This window comes from Vigna angularis, chromosome 5 (genome assembly GCF_016808095.1).
Source record: "Vigna angularis cultivar LongXiaoDou No.4 chromosome 5, ASM1680809v1, whole genome shotgun sequence".
NCBI classification, from domain to species: domain Eukaryota; kingdom Viridiplantae; phylum Streptophyta; class Magnoliopsida; order Fabales; family Fabaceae; genus Vigna; species Vigna angularis.
The window spans coordinates 24,117,091-24,143,279 of record NC_068974.1 but is presented as its reverse complement, the minus strand read 5'-3'; the positions used below and the strand labels follow the sequence as shown (position 1 = coordinate 24,143,279).

The following is a 26,189-nucleotide window of genomic DNA, read 5'->3' as shown; positions in this document are numbered from 1 at the left end:
GTCAAAGTAGCTAAGGTCACTCGTCTCCTATCATCTATGTGGTAGCACTCAAAAATCTGTTCGACCTTCATCTCCCACTCAAAGTATTCTTCTACATTGTCTCTTCCATAGAAGGGTGGAAGGTCAAGTTTAGGTTCCACAGGATGGTCTCGATGGTTATGATGACGCCTAGGAGGGCGTTGATAGTGATCATAAGGGTGATAACTATGGTGATCACCATGTTGGGAATGATCATCATGATCATGGTTTTGCCTATGAGAGTCTTCCCCTTGTGAATGCCCTCTTTGAATGAGAGTAAGATTGGCGACCATTTGCCTTAGTTCATGTAACTCAGCCTTGGTTCTATTGAGCTCTTCTCTCAACTCTATGTTGTCCTGATCATGATTGGTGTTACCTTGAACACTAGAGTGACTCATGCTTGTGAAGTAGAGAAAGTGTTTTCACAAAATTTGAAAGCCTTGCACAAGTATGAATCAAAACTTTTGGAAAAGAGGATTTGTTTGTATTTGGTGAATGACTTCTATAGAGACTCTAAAGGTGAAGAAACCGAATAGCTCCCAGGAAGGAGAGGTGAGTCACAATGGACAAACTTAGAAACCTTGTCCTTCCTTAGCCAGAGTGTCTCCTGACGTTTCTTACCAAAGTTTCTAGATAGAAGTCTTTGAAAACCTTTTAGGAATGCAACAATGTGATGCCCCTAATAAACCAAACAAAGGTTTGTCTATATGGTAACGCACCTAGCTATCACGGAGACGTAGAACACAAATATCAACAAACAAAAAGTAAAGAAAAAAAATGAGAAAGAAATGAAAGAGTGAGACACGGCCCTAAGTGAAAGTGCAAGTAACACTTGGAGCCACTTGACACACTTTCACCCTAAGAAGTGGAAACTAAACTATTACAATGTTGGATGGTGCACTTGGAATTGCTTGAAAAGCATTTTTCCAAGTCACTGTAAGCTTCAAAAACCAAGAAGAAATTACCACAAAGGTTTTGTGATAGAATGCCACTTATACAAAGAAGTGTAAAAGAATGTATACAAAGCCAAGTGTGGCTGCTACAGCAAAAGAAATGAGCTGAAATATAACTCTAAAGTGATGTTTTTCTGCTGCAAAGAAGTGTTGGACAGCCAATGGAAAGTCCTCTTGAAGTTCCCTTGTAGCAAAGTTAGCAAGACCTCCACTCCTTCAGATGCTACCCCTTTGATAAGGCTTAGCTGGATGTTAAAACTCCACCAAAATATGATGTTCCAGCAAACAAGAATCGCAAAAACCCGTGAGTGATCAAAAGAATGGTGCATCCAAGTTGAATGCAAAAGTAATATGACAGCAGAATATGGAAGTCAAGAAAAGGTGATTTCTAAACACTTTGGGGCTGGAATAAAGGCTAGCACACAAAAGGAACTTAAGATAGGGTCTAGAACAGATTAGAAAAGCAAGAAAAACCCAAAAACAATGATGGAATTCTGTGCAATGTAAGTGTTTGATGAAAATGCAAAAATGTTTGATGAAATGCCACAAAGAACAGCAGATTGTTGTATTTTCTGGTTTGGATTCGTGAAAACTGGATTGCAGGGGTTATGTGCTTTTTGATGATTTGAATTCACTTGTATAATGATTCACAAATGGTTGGAACAGAATCCCCTAGCTTTTGCCAATCCAAATTGCAAATTGAAACTTTTAAGTGTAGAAAACAACAAAGAAATGCATACTGCACCAAAAATGTGGCTGGAAAAAATGGAACAGCAGTGTGCAAAATGAATGGCAGTGTATCTAAGGCTCCAATGATATTTCAAACAAGTTTATGTCATCAATTTTGATGTGTACAAACACTTAGACAGCAAAGACAAAGGCTTAGCAGAATTTCACTGTTTCACTTCCAAAATTGACCAAAATTTGATAGATGAATGGGTGAATCTGCATCAACACCTTTGGAAACAAAATTTGATGTTTGAAGCAACATTGTATCAAGGATTTGAAGATGTGCAAACAATAAAACAGCAAAGAAAGGAACCACAGCAAAAATCAATGGTCCACTTGCAAAATTCAAGCAAATTCAATGGTTTGGATAGTGATTTTGCACATAGACCTAAAATTTACCAAATGAACAGTAGAAACAGATTTCAATTCACCAAATATACTTGCTCAAACATGCAAACTGCACCAAAACACTCAGAATTCAAAAATCATTGTTGTAGTTGCTAATTATGCAGCAAAAAGTGGTAAAACATCACTTTAAATGACTAAAACAGCAGAAGCAAAGATGGCTAGATCAAGAAACATGTAGGAAAGGTCCTAAGCAACTATATCTAGCTGGAAAAATTAAGCTATTAGATCTTAAATGGCCTAAGACAAACCAAAGAAATCAGCACGGTGCAAAGCTGATGAAAAATTGAGACAGTTTTGGAATCCAGACTTTTGAGCAACTCAACTACTGATTTTGCAAATCTGTGATTGATTGGAGTTACGATCACTTGAGACACAGTTGAAATCACTAGGAAAACTTGGACAACTCTTGAAAACCTTCAAATCTGGATGAAAATCAGATCGGAAAATGCAAACCCGATACAACGCAATGTGCTGCAGAGAAACAAAACAGAGTGCAATGCTGTATAAGCTCCAATGATCAAAGCTGACTGATTGTCTTTGCTTTATAAATCAACATATAGCTTAGCAAATGCACAAGACTCAATCAACAATGAAGAAATAAAGCTGGAACAGATTTAAACACTTGACAGCATGAAAACAACAAAAACATTTGCACAAGACTTGACAGAAACTGAAATTGATTTATAAAGCTGAATTTGAACTCAAACAAACAAAGTGCACCGATTAAAATGATGAAGAAACACTAAGGAACAACTGAATGAACACAAACAGCAAGCTCAAGGACGAATTAAGCCAAACAGAATTGAAGAAAAAAAAATCAAAAACAGCATGATAGTAGAACAACACAACCCGGAGAAACTGGAAATGAATGAAAGAGCAACTTAGCTCTTGCAGTGGCAGCGTGGAAACCAACTGGCTCTAGATGCCAAATGATGGAAGCTACTCCAGGACATGCAGAAGAAGCTCCAAAACTCAGAGAAGTGGCAGCGGATTGAATGAATTCAGTGGAGTTCTGGATGCACGTAAGGTGTTTGTGAATATGCTGGAGGTGATTTAGAGTGGTTGTTTGGTAGAGTTCTAGCTCAGTAGGCTTTCCAAAGGGGAAAGAAGCTAGAGGAGGTGCTAGATAACAAAGCACAGAGGTGAACTTGAGAGTAATAGCTGGAAATTGGCAGCATTTCTTTACTTCAATTCAAGTTACCATTACAAAGGATTTGACTTCTCTTTTATAGATGAATAGAAACGTTCCTAGCAAGCTATTGAACATATTAGAAATGTACATGAAGCTCTATAAGAAGTGTGCAGGAGAAGCTATACAGCTGGCCACATGTTCCATACGGTAAACATTGAAAACATGCTTTAAAAGAAAGTGGAAACGTTGATTTGCTTGGTTGGCCGTATGCTGTATATGAGCTTTGCTTTTCCAATTCAAAAAGCACTTCCTTTCTTCCTTTCTTTACCTTCTTTGCTTCCCTTAGCTCACCAAGCTTCTTTGGTTGATTGGCTATGGTTTTCCACTCTTATTAGTGACCTATAAAACAAGGTAAATGTATTTAGTTAAAGAGAACATTCTAAGACTTAGAAAAGATCAAGTCCTTATTCAACTTCCCTTTCTTAGTCTTAGTGTTAAGTTGATACTTCTTCGGATGGGAAGTCCCTAAAGGGATTGCCATCAATTGGTCATCTAGGTATTTTGGCTCAATGATTTGACGGTCTTTATATAGCGAGAAATACCTTTCAGCTAGTGCATGAGTGAAAAATTGAAGATTTTGTTCTGGAGCAGTCGGTGACGGTGGTGGTGAGGGTGAGGGTGAGCTTTCTAGGGTGAAGGTTGACGGCGACGACGTCCCCCAGCTGTAGAAGATGAGCCCCTAACTCTTTGCCTCTTTGAAGATTCCGCCATTAGAGATTCCAATCGGTGCAAATTGAAGAGAATTGAAAGGAGAGTTGAAAAATGGTGTTTAGAAGTGGAACTTGTGGAATAGGACTTGATTTTTGAGGTTGGAGAGGAGGGGAAACCGTGTGGAGGCGCTGCAACTGGAGTGGAAATGGTGTGTGTTCGTGAGGAGAGAGAAAAAGTTGAATTTATAGGGTAGGGTTTGGCTGGTAATCGATTATAGGGTTTCTGTAATTTACAGAAACCCTGTAATCGATTACCAGCCTCTCTAGTAATGGATTATAGCAAAGCCTGTAATCCCTTACAGGGTCTATCTGGTAATCGATTACAGTATGAACTGCAATCGATTACCAGTGTGTGGAGGAACAAAATTTGATTTCTTTATTGCTTTAGTATTAATTGATTGCATTATATATTAATATTGATTATATATATATATATATTTGTTTTGACATGATGTGCAATAATAACTGAAAAGGATAAAAGTTTGTTATGAGATAAATTTTAGTCATTAATTAAGAAAATATAGACAAATTACATAATTATAAATAAATTGATGAGGCAATCTATCTATGTCCTCCAGTCCCACATGTTGGTCTTCGTCGTTGTCGTTGGCCTCGCCTTTGTTGTTGTTGTAGTGTGGGACTCTGCGTGTGTTGGTCATCATCACTGGGATGACTTTCATTGGACTGTTGAAGGTATTGGAAATCAAGGATCGGTCGATACACGTTTTGTGACGAAGAAGCGTGTTGGTATGAAGATGGTGGAGTCATTGTCGAGGTTCCAAAATAATTGGAAGGACCTCCACTAAAAGATGATGGACCTCCACTGAACGGTGTTGATGGTGGAAAGACGAAATAAGAGGTCTCAACCTGAGGATATGTTGATGTCGGTGGGATGTGTTGTTCGAACCTTGAATTCAGAGATGGATGTTGATAGTTGACATGGTCAGAAGCAGACCTTTGTGGATCATGATACGGTGGTGATGCACGATATGCAGATTGTAGTTGGAACTGTTGTTCGTGCTCCATATCATACTGCTTAAGACAATGTTTGATTCAAGATCGCAAGATAATAACACTTTCATAATTTAAAAGGTGGGGATATTGTAGTACCTCTTCGTCGGTTGAATCTTCTATGAGAGCAATATAGCGGATTGTATGAGTTATATACCATTGCATGTACTCGGATTCATCTCGCAAGTGACCATTTTTTTGGAATGGAATACCGTTAAATACACGATTATGCCGGTCATTCCATAATGCAATCCACTGTTGATGGTATTCTTGTCAATTCCAATCTGCGCGTCCTCTCATATCCTGTTTATGTTCCTCATCTAGATTCAACAGTGGATGGGGTACATTTTGTCAAAATCCAAATTGACGCATCACACGGTCTGATTGTTGGTATTCTACAACAGAGAAACATAATAGAGGCACAACTGCCCGACAAGTTAATCCAAATTGACGCATCACACGGTCTGATTGTTGGTGTCCATATAAACTGAAGTTTTTGGTTAAACACAAATTAAGCCAATTTTCAAAAAAATATATACACCACTATTAAGTGCAGAGGTGAAAAATACCTATCTAGGTGATAGGTCGTCTAACTTTTAACGAAATTGTTGTACAGTTGTATTGTCATGGAATATTGAATGTGTTGGTCAACACCATCTTTTCGCCAGGGGAAAAACTGAACCAGAAGAAATGTCTTCTTTTGTGACTTCGAGTAATTGTGGGGAAATACATGTTATTCTTTCCCATGCCCAGCATTGTAACAAGATCATGCACCCTCCGATATTGTCTTGGGCAACCCTAGTCCCATGATCAAGGGTACGATACAAGCAGGAAAGCACTGCGGATGCCCAACTATACTGTGAAACGTTCTGCAGGTCCGCCAAAAGGGGTAGATACATCAAATGCACCATGCTTGCAGATGTATCTAGCATCATGATGCTGCCAATTATCATCAACATATACGCTCTAGCGTATTGTTCAATAACATGATCTGTGGCATCATGAGGCAATTGGCGAAAAGTGTTATTCAGCCAAGACAACTTAATTCTGTTGCCCCTGACACTGTTCTCAAGAGGAACATCTCCTAGTAGTTGTTGACAAAAACATGTTAGAGGACCACTACTGATGCCCGTGACAGCATGACCTTCAATAGGAAGCCCCAGTTGTAGTGCAACGTCTTCCAATGTTATAGTACTTTCACCAAGAGGGAGGTGGAAAGTATGAGTCTCAACTCTCCACCTCTCAACCAAAGCAGTAACTAGCTGGTGATTTATTTCCATATTTGACGCTTTCAAAATATGGGTGAACCCCGCTGCCTGTAGAATATTCATGATTCTTGCATCAAGTTCGTTAACATGGTTTGTTATCCAGATTGCATGTCTTCGAGGGCAAATAACTCGTTCATTGCCTTCTCAAATTGCCTTCACAATATGTTTGTCTTGTAGACGTAGAAGGGACATATCAACGGGAAGTTGACGGGCATAAGCCATTTCTAATTTTCTGGGTGAAACTGGGATGTAAAAGCACTGAAAAAAGGAGGCCTTTGGCTATTGTAACAAAAAATTCGAAAGGGTATGCAATGGTAGTAAGGTTCCCTCCACCAATTTATGGACAAGCATTGATGCCCATACAAGGACAACTTCGCGTGCTTGAGTAGATGGATGCACAATTCCAAATCCAAATGAGTGGTCTTCATGAAGGAATCTCAAATCTGCAAAGGGAAGAGAGGCATGCAAATGAATAGTTATTTATGTTTAAATCTGCAAAGGGAAGAGAGCATGCAAATGAATAGGAAAGCATGCATAATGAATAGCACACCTAATGATCATGGTCAAAGCCTAAGGTGAAGTAGATATGTACATGGTCAATTAAAAATCATCACACTACGGTCTTATCATTACAATTATTATAACACCATATACATGGCAAACAATTTTTTTTTCTTTAAATAAAATGTATTTAAGTTTGTAAAAATATTTTTCATTTTTTAAGCATTTTATTATATTAAAAAACTAATTTCTGAAATTAAAAACTATGCAAATAAAAAAAAATGGGAAAAGGTGAAGTCGTGTACCCCCTACACGACTTCATAAGGTGAAGTCGCGTACCCCCTCCACGACTTCACTTTTTCCAAATTTTTTTTAATCCTATTTAAATTATTTTTTTTCAGATTTACATTATTCAAAAACTAAATTATTTTTATACTTTTGTACATAATTAATTTCTTAACAACAATAAAAACAAATTAGTCTCTTAACTAATACAAAAAACGTGTCATGAAAAGCTTATGATATATCAGAGCACAGTGGAAATTACTTTATATGGAATCAAATAAATGTAATACTATACATAGCTTATAATTTACTGAATGCATGCAACTCTATATACATATCTGACACTGCTATATTGTCCAGTACTCCCTACTTCGAACCGTAACACCCACTTATCAGAAAGTAACATTCACACTTCAAACTTCATTATATATATGAGTCTTTCACCAATCCATCTTCTCATCCAAACTCCACTGCCAACAGCTCTCATTCTACTATGGGATATTTTTTCTCCTGCACATCTATAACATTATGGCATCAGGGAACTTTCCAGCATCTTCATCATCGCAAATTATCGACGAACAACCTTTGATATTAGATAATGTTGAGGAGTTCAGCACCGATGATGAATTAGACAACATACTTGAAGATGACAACAACGACGACCACATCACACAACCATCTGAATATGTCATTCCAGAGTTGAATGAAGGTATGCAGTTCCAGTCAAAGGACGAAATTATTACCGCAATCAAACATTATCACATAACCAACGGTTACAAATACACCGTCGTTGAATCGAAGCCCAACATTTATGTTATTCGTTGTGTGGAATATCACAACGGTTGTCAATGGCGTTTGAGGGCAGCTTATAGCAAAGTCCGTAAATATTGGGAAATCAAGAATATCGACGGACAAAATTCGTGTTTCTCAACCATACTATCTCAAGATCATACAAATCTTGATAGTACTCACATTGCCGCGATCATATCAAATTCAATCCGGACAAACCCATCCATTCCAATCAAGAGTTTGATTGCAGATATTAAAGCTCGATTCAGATATTCTGTGTCATACAGAAAAGCTTGGATCGCTAAACAAAAGGCTCTTGCTATGGAGTTTGGAGACTGGGAAGACTCTTATAACCACATGCCGAGGTGGTTGCATGCCGTCAAGGATGCAAACCCAGGTACAATTTTACAATGCACTGGTTCTCCAGTGCAGATTGATGAACAAACCGACAATAATTGTTATATTATGGAAAGAGTTTTCTAGTCTTTCGGTCCTTGCATACAAGGATTCAAATACTGTAAACTCATTCTCCAAGTTGATGGTACATTTCTAACGGGTAAATATCATGGAACTTTGCTCACCGCCATAGCTCAAGATGGCAATAGAAATCTTTTTCCATTGGCCTTTGCCATTGTAGAAGGTGAGACAAAGGAGGCCTTGATATGGTTCTTTCAACTACTTCGAGAACATGTTTGCCCTCAACAAAATATTTGCATCATCACTGACAAAGGAAAGCGTATCCTATCGGCCTTAAGATCGGAAGAAGTTGGTTGGGAACAAGATGGTTTGAACTCTGTTTATTGCATACGTCATCTAGCATCCAACTTCAACAACAAATTCAAAAATCATGACCTCAAAAAACAATTCATCAATTTAGGTACTACTACAAACATTTTTAATACACTTTTACTTTTATAATTTTGTAACATTATTCTAAACTTTAATTATTTATTACGTCATTACAGCTTACGAGGTCAAGCAACCAACTGTCACGGCAAAACTTACTGCACTAAGAAATCAATACCCATAACAAGTTGATTGGATAGATAAAATCCCATTAACAAAATGGTCTCAGGCTTTTGATGGAGGGAGAAGATATGGACATATGACCACTAATCTTGCTAAGTGCACCAACTCCATTTTAAAGGGAGCACGTTCATTACCAATATGTGCTCTCATCAGAACAACATTTGAGAGGACACAATCATGGTTTGTTGAACGAGGATTAAAGGCGAACTATATGCTACAAGCAGGACACAATTTTCCTGAACAAATCGTCGAAATCATTAGAAAAAATCAACAACAATCCGCATTTTGTCATGTTCATCGCTACAACCGTGAAAATTCTGAATTTGATGTTCAGGAAATTTCAACACCTCACCACTACCGCCATGTTCCACTTTCCTATAAGGTCAGCCTAAATGAATGGTGGTGTGATTGTGGTCACTTCTAGGCTACTCGTTTCCCATGTCATCATGTCATTGCTATTTGTGCATTTTCGCATATCCCACTAACCCAAGTAATCGATCCGGTGTACAGTCTTAACAACATTTTCAAGGCATAAGTACAATTTCACCCAATCCAAAATCAAGATTATTGGTCTGCGTATACAGGTCCAAACTTCATACCAGATCCTAAAATGCGACGCAAGGCATCCGGAAGACCATCTACAAATAGGATTCATAATGAAATGGATCGATCTAATCCAGATAAGCCAAAAAAATGCTCTTATTGCCGCAACGAAGGTCATCATAGGGGAAATTGTTCATTTCGTCATTAGTTATTTCTTAATCTTACCCAATTGTAATCAAATCGATTATTAATATATTACTATTAGTATTATTATTTCTTATTAATACGACTTTTCTCTTTTCTTCAAATTTGTCTCCATTCATTAAATAATAACCAAAATTTTTTTTTTCGTATAACACAAACAGTACATAAAATATGTAAACTGCAAATTAAATTTTCTAAAACCAACCAAAACACACTGGTAATCGATTACAACAAGCTTGTAATCGCTTACCAAGGTGGTTCTTGCACACTTAAAACACTGGTAATCGATTACATAAGTGTCGTAATCGATTACTAGAAGCATTTTTGCCTACTAAACTGAAGTCGTGCAGGGGGGTCACGATTTCAACAACGTGTAATCAAATGCACAGTGTGAAGTCGTGCAGGAGGGGCACGACTTCTTCATTTGAAGTCGTTTTGGGCCTTCACGACTTCATATTTGGTCAAAATTTGTCTATTTACGTAATATTCTTGGCAAATATGCCTAGTTTGGTGCAAAAGCCGATGTATTTGGTTAGATATGCTGAATGTTTCTTTGGTCCACGAATTGTGTTAAATTTTTGTTTGGTGAAATACCATCTTACTTTGATTTTATTTCATGCACTACAGCCCTACTGTTTTCCCTTATTTATTTTCTGCTCCTGCCCGTTTTTTTTACGCTGAAATTTTAAATCTAGTCTCTTCAATTTACCTTTTTGTTGTTGCCATGCCTATCTTTGATTTATGTGGGGAATTATTGTTTTACTGTTGGGTCATTGAAATATTTTTTTGAAAACTGATCCATTATTCTAGAAAAAAAGAAAAGAAAGTGACGCTAGTAAGAAAACGTCTCACTGTGTATTTATGGTGAAAGCCAACGCATGTTTATTTATAAAACCAATTTTAACGTATGAAACATTTAAATAGCTCCTGAAATTTTGTGTGCTTGTGGTATATAAAGGTTATTTTAGTAAACAGGATGCGTGGTGGAGTACGGAAGATGTTGTATGGTTGAATGGATTAGTAGTGTTGGTATGGTTTGTTTGAGTAGAAGTGTGAGTTTAAAAGAGTAAATGTATTGTTATATTATAGTTTTATGTTTATTATATTAGTTCACCTTTACTTGTTTTGTGTTTGTGTGGTGATCGTATAACTCGTGTTGTTATATAAAAGTACACAATTTTACATATGTTTCTGTTGATGAATAAAGAGGCGAGTATGTTAGGAAAGTTTTTGGGTTTATTGAACATTTTTACTTAATTATAATGTTAAGTTTTATTTCGTAACAATTATTTGTAAAGGTTAAATGTTGGATTTTTGTTTAGTTTATTTTATTTAAGTAAACGATCTTATAATTTTAATAGGCACATTTTATAAAAAAATTGTAAGTTGAAAAAGTATACATTATCCTAGTGGCATCACAAATTAGGAGGTTACAAAGAGATCTTTCCCTACACCCCCATAATTACCTTAATACCCATTCGCTTACACAGTTTTGTAGCATCAATGAAAGTTAATGAGGTATTAATGATTACTTCCTTTTTCACCAACCAATTGAATCAATTTAGTATGTATACCCTGCATCCCTATGTTTACGAAATACACTACAACATACTCATGGTTTTTTCTTGTCTCTCCTTGTGTTGCTTGTGGTTCTTGTGGTGGTTGGTGGTTGGAGTGGTGGTCCTGGTGGTAGTGGTGGTGGTGTTGTCTCTGGTGGTGTGTGGTGTTGTGCGCTGCAAGTCAGAAGAATTCATCGGTGGTAAGTTTTAAGTTAGAAATCTTAACTGAACATCGAAGTTCAGTTATGGTCTCACCGACATTTGTACGTACGCTGGCGAGACTATAACCAAACTTCGATGTTCGGTTTAGAGTTCGGTGCAATTCAAATTTCGGTTATGTGCTTTTTTATATATATTGTGTTTATATTTCATTAGTTTTGATGTGTTTTTATATTTTTTTATTTGATGTTTTTATAATATTTGTTATGTTGTTTTATATATATTATGTTCTTTTTAAATTTTAAACTTATATTTTTTTACAATAAATAAATATGTTTAAAATATGTTGAATGTAAATTATAATATGTTAAAAACCTTAACTGAACTTCGAAGTTCAGGTTTGAAGGCCTTAAGGGTTTTCGCACTTCGACATCCACATGCAATTGTGTTTTATTATATGTTTACAGTACTTGAACATTCGTAATGTTTATATATGTTTCATATATGTGTTTTATATATTTAATAATTACTTTCAAACTTGTATATATATTTTTTACAAGAAATCTGTTTTCAGTATTTTCTATTTAATTTATAATATATTAATGTTTTACATATATTATTTAAATGGTAAAATTTATGTGTTATTAATTTTTAATATGTGTTTTTATTTTTTATTTTTATTTTTTTTAATATTTTTTTGTTATTTATTGTATTAGTTAAATTTATAGGTGTTATTTTGTATGTAGTATTTAATTTTTTGTTTTTAAATTTTTTTATTTTTTATTAAGTTTTTAATTTTTTATACGTCTTAAGTTTTTAAGTTTTATTTAATTTTGAATAAGTTTTTTGTTTCTTTATTTAGTATTTAGTTTATAATAATTTTTGTTATTTTGTATTTATTACATAAATTTTTTTATGTGTTAATTTTTTTAACTTTTGATTTAATTTATAATATGTTTGTATTTGTTAATTTTATTTAAATTTTAAAATATTTTATTATTTTTATTTGTTATTTATTACTTCATTTGTGATATGTAATAATCTTTTTAGAATTTAATTTAAATGATAATATGTTAATTTTTTATAATTTTAATATCATAGATATTAATTTTTGTTATTGTTTATTTAATATTTAATTTATGTTGTAATGTTTATATTATATGTTTTTTATTTATTATATAAAGTTTAATATGTTAAGTTGTTTTTTTAGTTAAATTTTAATATGTTAATGTTTATTGTAGGTTTTATTTAATATTATAAGAGTGATAACTAACCTTTAGTTGATTCTTAAATAAATTCGAGTTTTGAAAGATTGATTTAATTGATTGGGTTTGAAAGATTGCATTCGACCTTGAATTTGTAATCGTCGTTATAAGATCTGACATAGCAACGGGTGAAGTTGGAAGAAAGACATTTGTTTTGTAAGGTTGTGAAAGGAGTGGAAAATATAAGAAGTATAAACCAGATGTTCAGTTAGTATGTTCGGCACAAGAAAATGTGAGTGTCAGTTTAGGTTGAGGGGTAAACCTAAAGGAGAGGGTTGGGTCTTAACAGTTATGTGCGGCTATCACAACCATGAATTAGCACAGAGTTAGGTTGGTCATCCTTTCGCTGGGAGGTTAAATGCTGATGAACACTCAATTCTTGTTGACATGACTAAGAGTCAAGTAAAACTATCAAATATTTTTTTGACTCTCAAAGAACATAATAATGATAATGTCACAACTATAAAGCAAATATATACCGTGAGATACACATACAAACAATCTTTGAGAGGGTCGAGAGCTGAAATGCAACAATTGATGATGATGTTAGATAGAGATAAATATATTCAGTGGAGTAGATCTTCGGACGATTCGGATGTGGTTAGTGACCTATTTTGGACGCATCCCGATTCAGTGCACTTATTGAATTCGTTTAACATAGGTTTTTTATGGATACCACGTATAAGACAAATAAATATCGTCTTCCCTTGCTTGAGATAGTTGGGGTCACATCAACTGGTTTGACATTCACAGCCTCCTTTGCAATGCTTTCAAGTGAACGCCAAAATAATTTCACTTGGGCATTAAAAAGGTTCAAAGGATTATTTATAACATCAGAGAGCGATCCACGCGTTGTTGTCACTAATAGGGACCTTGCTTTGATGAACGCCATTGGCAATGTATTTCTTGAGACGTATCAGATGCTTTGTACCTTCCACATTATGAAAAATCATCTTCAGTATGTCTCTGATGCATGACCTCTATTTTTTGAATATGTGAACCATACTTTGATCATTTCATACAAGGCATACTTCGTTAAGGCGTGGACCAACAGAGTGATGCATTTAGGCAACACTATAACGATTAGGTAATTGTTATTCTTTATATTTTTACTTATTTATGTCATATTTCTTCTGATACTCTTAAGGTGTCTTGTGATAGGGTTGAGTCTGCGCACTGAAGCCTCAAGAGATTATTGGGGTCCAGTATGGGAGACCTATGTTCGTGTTGGGATGCTATTCATAATGTCATTGTCCTACAACATAACAAAATAAAGGCGTCCTTTGAAAAAGTCTTAACCTCATCAGTGATCAATATAAAGGATTTAGATATAGAAGACTTGTTGGACGTGTTTCATGATATGCTCAAATTGGTTTGGACAGTGGTCGTTGTGGATGCATTTTGAGATCAACTTACGGGCTACCATGTGCATGTCAATTAGCACGATATGCGCCTAACATAATTCCTCTAGGGGAAATTCATGTTATGTAGACCCGATTGAGTTTTAAGAGTATTGTGTCAACTGAATCGCTTCCAAAGCTTAGCATTGACCGTGAACTTGATATGGTTCAGGAACGATTTAACAAGGTTGACATCGCAGAAAAGGTCAACATCAAGCAGAAGCTAGTCGAAATTGCTTGCTCAGAAATGATATCTTTGGTACCTCCTTTGCATAAAGTGAAAACAAAAGGTGCACGAAAGACTAAAGTTCCACGTCATGAGAGGTCTACAAAACGTGACTCATCCGTATTTTGAGCACATTGATACTTTGCATTCGAGGACAGAGCCATCATCATAAAAATCACAAGTTAAATCGAAGGCCAAACAAGTTTCAAGAAAGCCAATATCGATGTTAAATCAGTTTCATCCCATATTTCATCCATACATTGTCGATGTTATTGATGTTGTAGTTAATGGTCATTGCGGTTATCAATGCATTATTTCTTTGTTAGGCCTAAGAGGTATGAACCTTGCAGCCCGAGGGTCAATTTCGTTGTACCTCCCCGACACTTGCTTCCTTCCCATTTTAGGAAAGTGCTTATATATCCAACTTTACAAAAATATTACTCAAATTGTGTTATGCATTCCTAACGTTCTCAAAAGATATGAAAATAAATTTGCATAACTAAGTTCTACTTGTACAAGAGTGGAATATCCAGTTATTTGTCTGACATCACTAAAGCTAGCATCTCTCAGCTGCTCATATGTATGAGCCAGTGCTGCTGTTCCCCAAGCATATCTCCCACAGGCAACCAAGTCTTTAAAGAGAAGTAGGTACGATACTCTAATGAGAGTGTCACTCTTATTTGTAAAAACTGTGCATCTAACCAAATGCAACAAGTAGGCACGAGAAGCGCACTCCTAGAGCTCTTGGTCACAACACTCCCGGTAGACGTCCCTCAACCAGCTCAGCTTGACTTTTGGACCGCGTGTGCTGGTCATCTTTGATGTAGCTTTGGCGCGATCCACGCCCAACAAATCCATAATATGAGATTGAGCCTCCTCATACTCTAAGTCCTTGACCTCACAAAACTAACCCATAATAGGTAGGTGGAGGACATTGTGGACGTCATCTAGTGTAACTGACATCTCACCTACCAGGAGGTAGAAACTATTTGTCTCCAAATGCCACCTCTCCGTAAGGGCCACAATCAATCCATGATCGGCATACTCATATGATAAATTCACTAATGAACTCAAGCCTAACATGGTGATAAAAGGCTCAATAGCCTCATTATACATTCCAAAGTGTTTTAGTTTTTTCCCATGGGAGATCACCTTGATCTCCCATCGATCCTACAAAACAACACAAAATTATATAACAAAAATAAAAATAACCAACTAAGGAAAAATTATGATTTAGGTTTTGTACTAACCCGACCTTGCCATATGGAAAATGCAATGTGGTCGGTGTAGTGAGTAAGCAAGGAGGTGTCGTGTGAACCTCCTGGGAATCCACCTTCTTTCTCTTGTTCTTCATGAACATCCTCTTGATAAACATCCTCCTGCTCAACATAATCGTCCTAAGCATAGTTGTGTTGAATACCCTCGTCATACTTGTGCTCAATACCCTCGTCACGTTGCTCATGCTCCTCGTGCTTCTCAATCACGTCCATATGACTTTCTTGAACGCGTCTTCTATGAGCAGATGTCGTAGGTCTTCTCCTTTCAGGATGTGAGAAAGATGAAGACTCACAAGGAGAAGATGAAGTCTCGCCATGAGAAGATGATGCACATCTGGTTCTAACCATCTCTATTAACCAAATATATTGACAATAAATTATATGAAAAAAATATAAAAATTAATTATAAATTAATATTAAAATAAAAAATCAATAAAAATATTACATATTCAATAACAAACAAATACAAAAATATAAATAAAGAAATTATTACCTAATAATTAATATTTAAATAATTATCAATTCTAAAGAAACCATTACAAATTAAAAAAAAAAATAAGAAAAGCAAATAGTCAACAAATAATAAATATAATTACATAATATATCATATTTAATAAAGGGTTAAATATGTTTTTAGTCCCTCAACTATCAAGCGATTTTAGATTTAGTCCCTCTTTCAAACTTTGGTATACTTTGATCCTTATCCTTAAGGAAACTGTAATTTCTCGTCCTCCAAAACCAACGCCGTTAAAATTAGGCTGAGTTGGCTAACGATGTGCCACGCTGTAAATTTAGAAACTCTCCCTCTCTCCACAACCACCCCCACATTCACTTCTTTTTATCCTCCATCAACAACGACGACAGGAAGATCAGTTCTTTTCTCCCTCCCTCCGCCACCAAACATCCTTTCTCTTCCTCCAACCGGAAAAAGTGTCGTTACGCCGACGTCTCTTACTGTCCTTGATTTGTCTTCAAATTTGCTAACTTCCTCAACATTTCAACTATTATTCAATTTAGCCTTCATCTACAAGAGCTTTATCTTAGAGAAAATGACATTGCATTGTCATCTTTTCATTTCCCAAATTTTCCATCTCTTAATATACTTATCTCTCCTGGAATAATCTAATAACAAGCTTCAGAGCTATTATTCTCTAAAAATGATTTTTCATATTTGTATTCTTTCTTATGTAACCAAATCATTACCCATAATTTGGGAACTTTAGATTTATCAAAAGCAATTGCAACATGCTTAAAGAATTTTACAGCCATGTCTGAAAAAAGCATCAACAGAACTGAAACTCAACGCCTTATATTTGGGTACAATATTCTCTTTCTGAACTTGATTTCTTAGGAAAATTAGACTTGTCATACAACTCTCTTTCTAGATGAAATTGGGGTTCTGGTTGGACGATTTTGCACGTTGGGGATGCGAGTTCAGGTGGCTAAGGCGTGAACTCCTTTCTCGTGGCGTAGTAGGTCTTACAGCAGCGGTGCCTCCGCGAGAGCACGATTCCCGATGTATTCGGGGTGCGAGAGTCCATGTTTGATTGATGGTGTCGTCGTGAAGGAGAAGTGCGGGCTAACGTTTCACGGTGTGGTGATCTCCGTTCTCCGGCGTTTTCGTGGCGCTAGGGCTCATGGGGGATGCGTCGCAATTTTGAGGCTTTCTGTGCTCATTCTTGGCTTATGATTTGGGGTTGTTCTTGTGTTTCTATTTCTTCTCTGCAGGTTGGCAGCTATAGGTTGAGGGTTTTGATCTTGTAATTTGGGGGTTTGATTTTAGGGTTTCTGAATTTGGGAATTTTTATTTGGGGTTTCTGTTCTTGGTTTTTCTGATGTTACGATTAGAGGAGTTGGAATCTTTGTTTCCAAATTGGATTTTGCGGGTTTCCTGTCCTTGTGTTCTCTTTTTTTTTCGAAATTTGGAGTTAGGGGTCATGATTCTCGCGTTTTGGGGTTCTAGTTGATGGTGGTGGCACAAGTTTGCGACAATGGAGAAGCTAATGGGTATGACCACTGGATGACGCCATGGCTCCGACAACGTTGAACTGTGGGGTGCGGTTAGTGGATGCCACCATGGCTCCATTGGACTGTGGTTGGTTCAGTTTGAACATAATTGAATAGCAGGCCTAGAGTTGATAATGAACGAGAAAAAAAAGAACCCTAATTTCCTTCAACTGAATTACTCACTAATCACATGTCATCACACGTAGCAAATGTTAGCAATGAAAGATGTCATCACCCGTGACTAGACGCTAGCCAACTCAGTCTATTTTTAACTGCGTTGGTTTTGAAAGACAAAAATTTATAGTTTCCTTAAAGACAAGGATCAAAGTGTACCAAATTTTGAAAGAGAGACTAAATCTAAAATATCTTAATATTTGAGGAACTAAAAGCATATTTAACCTTTAAATAAATAATAACTAAAATAAAACATTACGGATTCAAAAATAAATAAAAAAATAAATAACAAATAAAAAACTTTTAAAAACTTTAAATAATTACACAATAAATAATACGTAAATAAATAACAAATATAAAACATATTACAAATTCAAAATAAAAAAGTTCAAATAAAAAATTACATAATATATAATATTTAAATACATACAAATAAATATATAACAAATTATTCATTTCAAACATATTCAAAATAAAAAATAAAATCAATAATTAATTAATAATTAATAAAACGAATAAAACCAACAATTCATAAAATCAATAAAATATATAAATAAAATTACAAATTAAAATTTAAATAACAAACAAAGAAAAAAGTTTTAACAACTTTAAATAATTAAATAATAAACAATACGTAAATAAATTTAAAATAAGACACAAATTACAAATTCAAAATAAATAATTTAATAAAACAAAAACAATTACATAATATATAATATTTAAATAAATAATAAATAAAATAAAAAATTACTCATTCAAAAATAAATAAACAAATAAATAACTAAAAAAATACATAAAATAATAACATAAAAAATGAATACTTAATTAAATAAAATATATAAAATACATTACAAATTATAATTTAAATAAGAAACAAATAAAATACTTTTAAAACTTTAAATAATTACATAATAAATAACACGTAAATAAATAGAAAATATAAAATATATTACAAATTCAAAACTAAAAAGTTCAAAAAAAAATTACAAAATATATAATATTTAAATACATACAAATAAATATATAACAAATTATTCATTTCAAACATATTAAAAATAAAAAATAAAATCATTAATTATAAAATAATTAACAAAATCAAAAAAACCAATAATACCATTAATTAATAAAATCAATAAAATATATAAAATATATAAATAAAAAACAAAGAAAAAAAATTTAACAACATTAAATAATTAAATAATAAACAATACGTAAATAAATTTAAAATATTACATAAATTACAAATTCAAAATAACAAATTTAACAAAACTAAAATAATTACATAATATATAATATTTAAATATATATCAATTTATTTATTTCAAACATATTTTAAAATATTACAATATATAAATACATAATAAAACTTAAAAACTAAACAAATTAAAATTAAAATCAATATTAAAATAATACAAATATAGAAAATAAACACATACGGATCTCCAAATACGGCAAGGGCTTCTGCAGCATTCGAATTTCGGTGACGCTTTAACCTGCGTTCGAGCACCAGTGAGACCTTTACCATAATTCGAATTTGGGTTAAAGTCTCTGAGCCTCGATTCACGTCATTAAACCACAAATCCAAGCATCTAGTAATAGTGATTTAATTCCATTTCTACGTTCAGTCATGATACTTCAATCCAATTTCTACTGAAATCCATATATACATACAACAACATTGGAATAGATAATGGATAGAGGAGAGAAAGAAAGATCAACCTGCACAAATCAAAGCCGCAGAGAGGAGGTCCGAACACCATCACACCACCGAAGGCGATAACGACCAACACCAAACGAACCAACACAGATTCCGGAACAGATGACCGCGATCCATAGATAGTGAGGGATGACTTTGAAATGCAGGGACCGAGTTTACAGTGAAGACCACAAATCAAGAGAGTTGTGCCAGATAAAATACATTCACAGAAGAAGAGGACGACTCACGTGATGAGGGATGAGAGGAATTCTTTTTGAGGGTATAGGATTTTGGTTTTAAAATACCAAACACATTCTTAATCAAAAGATTATCTGAAGTGTATACATGTTTTTGCATATTTTCAAAAAGTTATTAAAGTAATTTTTTGGGTTCAGGATGATAATATGAATGTGCAGGGAAAGAGCTCTGTTACAAATTGCAAAGTCATCTTCATAGGTAAGACCTCCACATCACCAATCTTTTTAATCATTGAGAGTGACATAGAGGCTGATGTTTGCTCCAAAGTCTAGCCAAGCTTTCCAACTGTCAATTTTCTATGATAGTTTATTATTTTAAAATTATAGTTTTTTTTCTTATTATGGTATATGTTACTTGTTATACCACCCTATTTATCTTTTCAAATTTTAGTTAAAAAATATTTAATTAGGTATCTAAGATATAAAAGCAATATAAAAAATTTGAAAAATAATATTTTGATATATATAAATTTTTTATATTTATTTGATATTATATTTTCTTATTTTCTATTTTTTATTTTTTTCAAATTACAAAAATTTATTTTTTATGATATTTTAGTTTTATAGTATACGTGAAATAGATGTAAAAATGTGATACTATTACTCAAAATATTATTTCCGGAAAAAGAGAAACATAATTACCAGAAGCTATCTCATCTTCCAAATCCACTTCTTCCTTCATCCCTTCTCTCGTTGAAGCTTCGCGAACGAACAGAACGAACCCAATACACAACCATTCCATAACCAGACAAACACACAAACAAACATGTCCGGTGCGGGCCCTATTTCCCAGGACTGGGAACCCGTCGTCCTCCGCAAGAAAGCTCCCACCGCCGCGGCCAAGACGGACGAGAAAGCCGTCAACGCCGCCCGCCGCGCCGGCGCCGATATTGAAACCCAAAAAAAATGTTCGTTTCCAGTACCCTCAATGAAAAAAGTAAACAAATCTTCGAAATATTGTTCCTCGCGTGTTAATTGTTTTGCAAATATGAATTTCTTCTTACGATTTCATCAGTTTATCGTCGATTTTTTGTTTTTGAAATCTCGGATCTGAACGTGTTTTCTTGTGACTATTGCAGATGATTTGGTGTTGAGGCAGCAGATTTAATTTGCAAATTAAATCTTTTAAATGGTTAGGAAAAAATTGAATTTGATAATTGTTTAGTTTGGAAAAGGGGGTACATAAAAAGCAAGAGCTAAATGATTTGGCATAAAATGCTTATCGGTGTGTCTTTTGTGCGTGTGTTTGTTTGTATGTTTTTTTTTTTTTTTCTTCTGTTGGTGACCTTTATTGTTTGGATGGTTTGAATCATGATTGTTCAAATGTTGCTCTTACAGATAATGCTGGGACAAACAAAGCAGCCTCTAGCAGCACTTCATTGAACACCAAGAGGCTGGATGAGGACACAGAGAATCTAGCACGTGAGTATTACAACATATATAGACAGAGAATTAGGTTGTGTTTGATTTATCTTCTGAAAAACTGCTTTTAGTTTTCAAAATTTAACCAAACAAGGTTGCTTGGACAATTGGTGGAGGGTGGTGTAAGCCACAAAGCAGAGCGTGGACAAATAAGATGAGAAAATATCACCAACTTTCTGTATTTTGGATTTCAAAACACTTGTTTTGTGAACGATTTTCAAAGCCTAACAGATTTTAGATGACAAACTTGATTACTGAGTAGTGTTAAATTTTTATAAGGAAATCAAACAGCCCTTAGGTTTTTCTTTTTCTTATGTTTTTTACCAATAAAAACATGGGTGCATCTACCTGTGAATATACGGTTATATGGGAGGAATAAAGAGGTGAATTATGTATAATACAATATTGTGGTCCATATGGGGTGTTTGCATTGAGGGGATATTCCTGCAGTGGCTTCCTTGTCCTGCTTTTTAGTATTGTCAACTACACAATTTTTCTTGGAGCATGTTCTTTTTGGTAGTTTTATTTTATTGTCTTTTGACTCTTTCTAGGTTATGGAGGTTCTGTTTTTTTCAATGAATAGTGATTATGTGGTAGGTAGATTGAAGGTTCCACTGTGTCACCGTTATAATTTCACAATAGCTAGAAATGTGTTTGCTAATAACTTTTTTGAGATGTCAAGGCAAAGTGTTTGGTGGTGTAATTGTTAGAGATGCTATGTAGAATCATTCATGCATCTTCCCAAACCACTCAAGATTTTTGGGTAATTGGTTAATGTCATGGTATCAGAGTCGCTGTGAGCAAGTGACCTAGAGTTTGATTCCTGCGGTCCTCATTCTTCTGATAAAAAGTTTAATCTGTTCTACGGTAAGGGAGCCTGAGCATTAATCATGCTTAAAACTAAATAGATTTGGGGTGTGTTAGAGATGTGATATAAATGATAGATGATAGAAATCAATGTTAGTTCTTTGTCCTAAGCACAAAATAAGAAAATGTATGGCTAACATGGTAGAAATGATGGCATAGATTCAGACACGAGGAAAAACTTCATGATAGTAACCCTCTTCCCCAACAAAATTAAAGATTTTTCTTCAAGAATTGACCTATGTGCGATTTCTAAGTTGAATGATACTATTTTTTCAAATTTTGTCATTATAAATTTGAGTCCTGCGTGCATTCAATTTGTTTCACATACCCATGTGTATTTTGGCTATTTCTTGATGAGACGTGGAACTTCTCGGGGTCACTGGATCATTAATTCTAGGTTTTGATATTAAATCCTTGGGCTTGAGGAGCATAAAACAAGATTGAAGTTGTTGCTCTCTACATTTTTATTTTTCACTGATTGTGCATATTATGGATTCATATGATTTCATAGTCTGTTTAATGGACCAGAGAATTATGGTGAGCAGTGGCACTGTTGTTCAAGTTTTAGATTTCTTAAACAAAAATTATGGCCTCTGATTGGAGTTTTGTGTACAGATGAGAAAGTACCAACTGAGCTTAAGAAGGCTATAATGCAAGCTAGGATGGATAAGAAGCTTACTCAGGCTCAGCTTGCTCAAGTATTATTCTCCCCTCTGCAGAACAAAAAATTGAATAAATTATCGGTCTCTTGATTTTCTTTTTCAATATAGTTAGGCATTATCAATGATTTGCATTTGCATTGTTATTTGAAGGTGATCAACGAGAAACCTCAAGTGATCCAGGAATACGAATCAGGGAAAGCCATTCCAAACCAGCAGATAATTGGCAAGTTGGAAAGAGCCCTTGGAACTAAACTTCGTGGCAAGAAATAAGGAAACTAAATTCGTGGTTCTGCATATATTATGGTTTGCATGTCTCGCTATGGGAGTGTTGTGTTTGCTCACTAATTATGTATATTTAAGACGGATAAAAGGTTGTGAAGACCTGAGGCTTTCACCTGTTTGAATAAATAAAGTTGCATTTTCATCATAAGACCTAGTTTTACCCGCGATTGTGAGATGTTATGGGTGTCAAAATTAAGTGAATGTGTGTTGACATAGTTTGGACTTTTTCCCTTTAATAAATATAAACATTCCTTTAATAAATTCATAAAGGGAAGAATTTAAAAAGATGGCACACACTTTTTTTCTTTTTAATTTATGAGATGATATAATGATGTAGTATTTACTTTTTGAAGAAGTAAAAGCTCATGTAATTCGTGTAGTAATTCTATGTAAGAACATTACTATTTATAAGTGTCTAAGGTTATTGGGTATGTCGATCGTCAACGTTGTTAATGTTATTTGGGTATGAAGAAAGTAAGGTAAAAAATTTATTGGTTAAATTGGCTTATTTACAAGAACTTTAATCTCATCTTGCAAAGGGCGCAATAAGGATTTTTCATTTTTGTTTCATTTTTTTGTAGACGTTAATCGTGAGGTGTTATGCAGCAATGGTGTGCTCAAGCCCTTTGTGTTTATATAAGTGTGGATTCAGTAATCATTATTGTCGAATATATATAATATGTTGTGCTTTTTCACGAGGACAAATGATTTTAAAATATTGTTTTGTTTTATAACTTAATATTTTTCTAGTTCGTTTATCGATTGATCGGACCATATACTCAATTTTCACCACTTTTTTTACTTACGATCGAGGTTGTGTGCTTAGAGATATCAAAATAGATATAAAAACATTTTGAGAGTGTTAAATAAATAAAATATACTAAAATAAAATAAATTATTTTTATGTATATATTAATTTATATGTAAAAAAATTGCGCATGGCCCCCAAAACCACTTAAGCTCCTAAAGAAGTTTCATAGAAGCAAATTAAAAGGAGTCATAAATTTTCATTACATAAGTTGAAAGGATATATTCTCTAAATTAAAGCATGTAATGGAACCACTTTTTACTTTTCTAACTTTTGCCCTTACTTTTTAACAAGGAATTTGATCCCTAAAAATTAGTTAATTAAACTTTTCCATGTCTCAACTATGATTTGCTCCATTTTGTGCTGCGTGAGTGTTAGATCGAATGACATCATTCACTGCAATAATTGTAATTCCATTTTCATGTCTCAACTATGATTTATTTTATTTTATTTTATTTGAAAGAGGTGGTTTGACTTTCCTTTAAACTGTATACACTCTATTATTGAGAAAGAAAATCAGAGAGAAAAGGGAATGACGAGATTTTATCTATAGTTTTTAAATAATGAACTATAAAATTTATGATAATTTGTGACTGAATGATAATTAGACGTGGTTCGTGTTAAGTTCAGGTGCACCTAAATTCAGTTTTAATTTTAATGGTAATACTAATTATGAGTTAAAAAAGAATATAATAAAAAAAAGATGAAATTAGAGTTATCCTACTTGAAACAGAAATAGAAGGGGAAAGGAAGATGAGGAAATGAAACCTACCATAATAGGCTTAGATTTGTTCAGGCACAGGCACGTCCTCCTCATCTGGTGCATTTGAAACCCATTCGCCATCCTCCCTCTTCACCATTCCCTTGTTCTTCTCCACCCACCAGGACTCAGGCACGCCACACTCATCCTTCAGAAATGAACACGACTTATTCACCAGAGCCAAACTCCTCTTCACTTTCAACTCAAATCCCCCACGCACCCCGTTCCACCCTGCCACCACGTGCAGCATCGCTTGCAAGTTGTGCCAGTCGCTTGGGTTCTTCGACTCCTTCAAGCTCGGCGACTTCCGCGTGTCGATCACCAACTCCTCTCCCGTGTGCTCGTACCCCAACAATCTCCCAGGGTAGTGCGGGATCAAATCGATCACGTTCGTCACGTGCAGAACCTTCAGGTTTCCCTTCTTCTTGAACCTGTTATTGAACGCCTTGTTTCCAACCTGGGGAGACCCAAACACAATTGCGGTGACCGGGACATCCGTTACCCCGTTTTCCACCAAGTCAAACCCACTCACTATCGATAGGGTTGCGCCTAGACTGTGTCCCATGATCAACACACTCGGATTCTCAGATTTGTATCGTTCTAACAGGGATTTCACATGAGAAAGAACTTGTGTTCTCGCGCTGGTTTTCGTGAAAGGAGATTTTGGATCGTCTGAGGTATAGATCGTGAGCCAGCCTAACATCACCTTTGGTGTTTCTGAATCGTCTTCATCGTCACTACTGCTGTTTCCTGTATTACAAATCCAATGTCAAATTTAATTATGGTTAAGTTTGTTGTCTAAAATTTTATCTTAAAATACTATTAAAAAATAAATTTAAATATATTACCGTCCTTGTTTCTTGCCTTCAACTCTTTGACGCTTTCCGCGTTGAGCAGTGCTGAAGCGGACTCTTGGCTGGCGCCGAAGACGTTGATCCACTCCATGTCTCTCGTGGTGCCGCGCCACACCACGTAGATCTCTCTCCGCCCGAGCTCCTTCGAGCGGCTGTCCGACGTGACGGCGACATACCCGATCCAGTTGGACTCGCGGTCCCAGGCCTCGCGCGAATGCGAGTGGAGGAGAAAGGCCTCGGGAACGGAGACTCTGGCGGTGCCGTAGAGGAACGCTGTAACGTTGTAGTGGTCGGCGTCGTCGAGCATGACCTTTCGGAAGAAGGCGGTCTTGCCGTAGCGGCTGGAGCCGCAGAACGGTGAGTTCTTGTCGTTGTTGAAGGCGTCGTAGGTGGCCTGGATTAAGTCGCCGCAACGGAGGATGAGGGTGCGGAGGGAGGGGTGGAGGGGGTCGAGAAGGCCGGCCCAGTCTTTGTGGCCCAGAAGTTCGGCCCAGGCGGGTTGGGAGGCCATGGTAGGGAGAAAGTGTGTGTGAGTGTGTGGTGTTGAGAGAGATAGAGAGATTGAGATGTGGATGATGAAGTGTGAGTGTGTTTTGCGATACTGTTACCATGGATATATATGGATGGATGTCGCTGACCCTCCTTTCACGTCCTCTAGTGTCTCGATGGTTGTTCTCTATATATTTCCTTTTTCACGTGTGTCATTTCTCTATGCGTTTCCTTTTTCCTTAATTTCACATGTATATTTAACTTCTTTTATCTATTTTTAGTTTAACTTTCTCTAAATACAAATATATTTTTAATCACGTATTTTATCCTTTCACTATTTTATTATATTATTATTATAAAAAATATTTTAAAATATCACATTTTT

The 26,189-nt window shown here is 35.1% G+C and overlaps 2 protein-coding genes and 1 pseudogene across 4 annotated transcripts; 2 read left to right on the top strand and 1 right to left on the bottom strand.

Annotated features, from left to right (window-relative positions):
- The first annotated feature begins 7,603 nt into the window (after positions 1–7,603).
- On the top strand, positions 7,604–8,782 carry LOC128196691 (uncharacterized; annotated as a pseudogene).
- A 5,146-nt stretch (positions 8,783–13,928) lies between these two features.
- Positions 13,929–25,933, bottom strand: LOC108340738 (phospholipase A1-IIdelta). Of its 3 annotated transcripts, none has more exons than XR_008248794.1 (6): positions 25,310–25,933; positions 24,474–25,211; positions 19,427–22,662; positions 19,144–19,296; positions 15,500–15,876; positions 13,929–15,419 (listed from the first exon to the last, which is right to left on the bottom strand). XR_008248794.1 is itself a non-coding variant. In XM_017578286.2 (2 exons), the coding sequence occupies exons 1-2, from the start codon at positions 25,824–25,826 to the stop codon at positions 24,484–24,486; spliced, it is 1,245 nt and encodes a 414-aa protein (XP_017433775.1). In that variant the 5' UTR covers positions 25,827–25,932; the 3' UTR covers positions 24,375–24,483. The 3 variants fall into 3 exon arrangements, 1 of the variants encoding a protein (XP_017433775.1); XR_008248795.1 differs by having other exon boundaries at positions 19,144–19,200; XM_017578286.2 differs by lacking the exons at positions 13,929–15,419; positions 15,500–15,876; positions 19,144–19,296; positions 19,427–22,662 and having other exon boundaries at positions 24,375–25,211; positions 25,310–25,932.
- On the top strand, positions 20,427–23,041 carry LOC108340740 (multiprotein-bridging factor 1a). The gene is made up of 4 exons (XM_017578288.2): positions 20,427–20,568; positions 20,999–21,082; positions 22,565–22,647; positions 22,762–23,041. The coding sequence occupies exons 1-4, from the start codon at positions 20,427–20,429 to the stop codon at positions 22,879–22,881; spliced, it is 429 nt and encodes a 142-aa protein (XP_017433777.1). The 3' UTR covers positions 22,882–23,041.
- Positions 25,934–26,189: the final 256 nt, after the last annotated feature.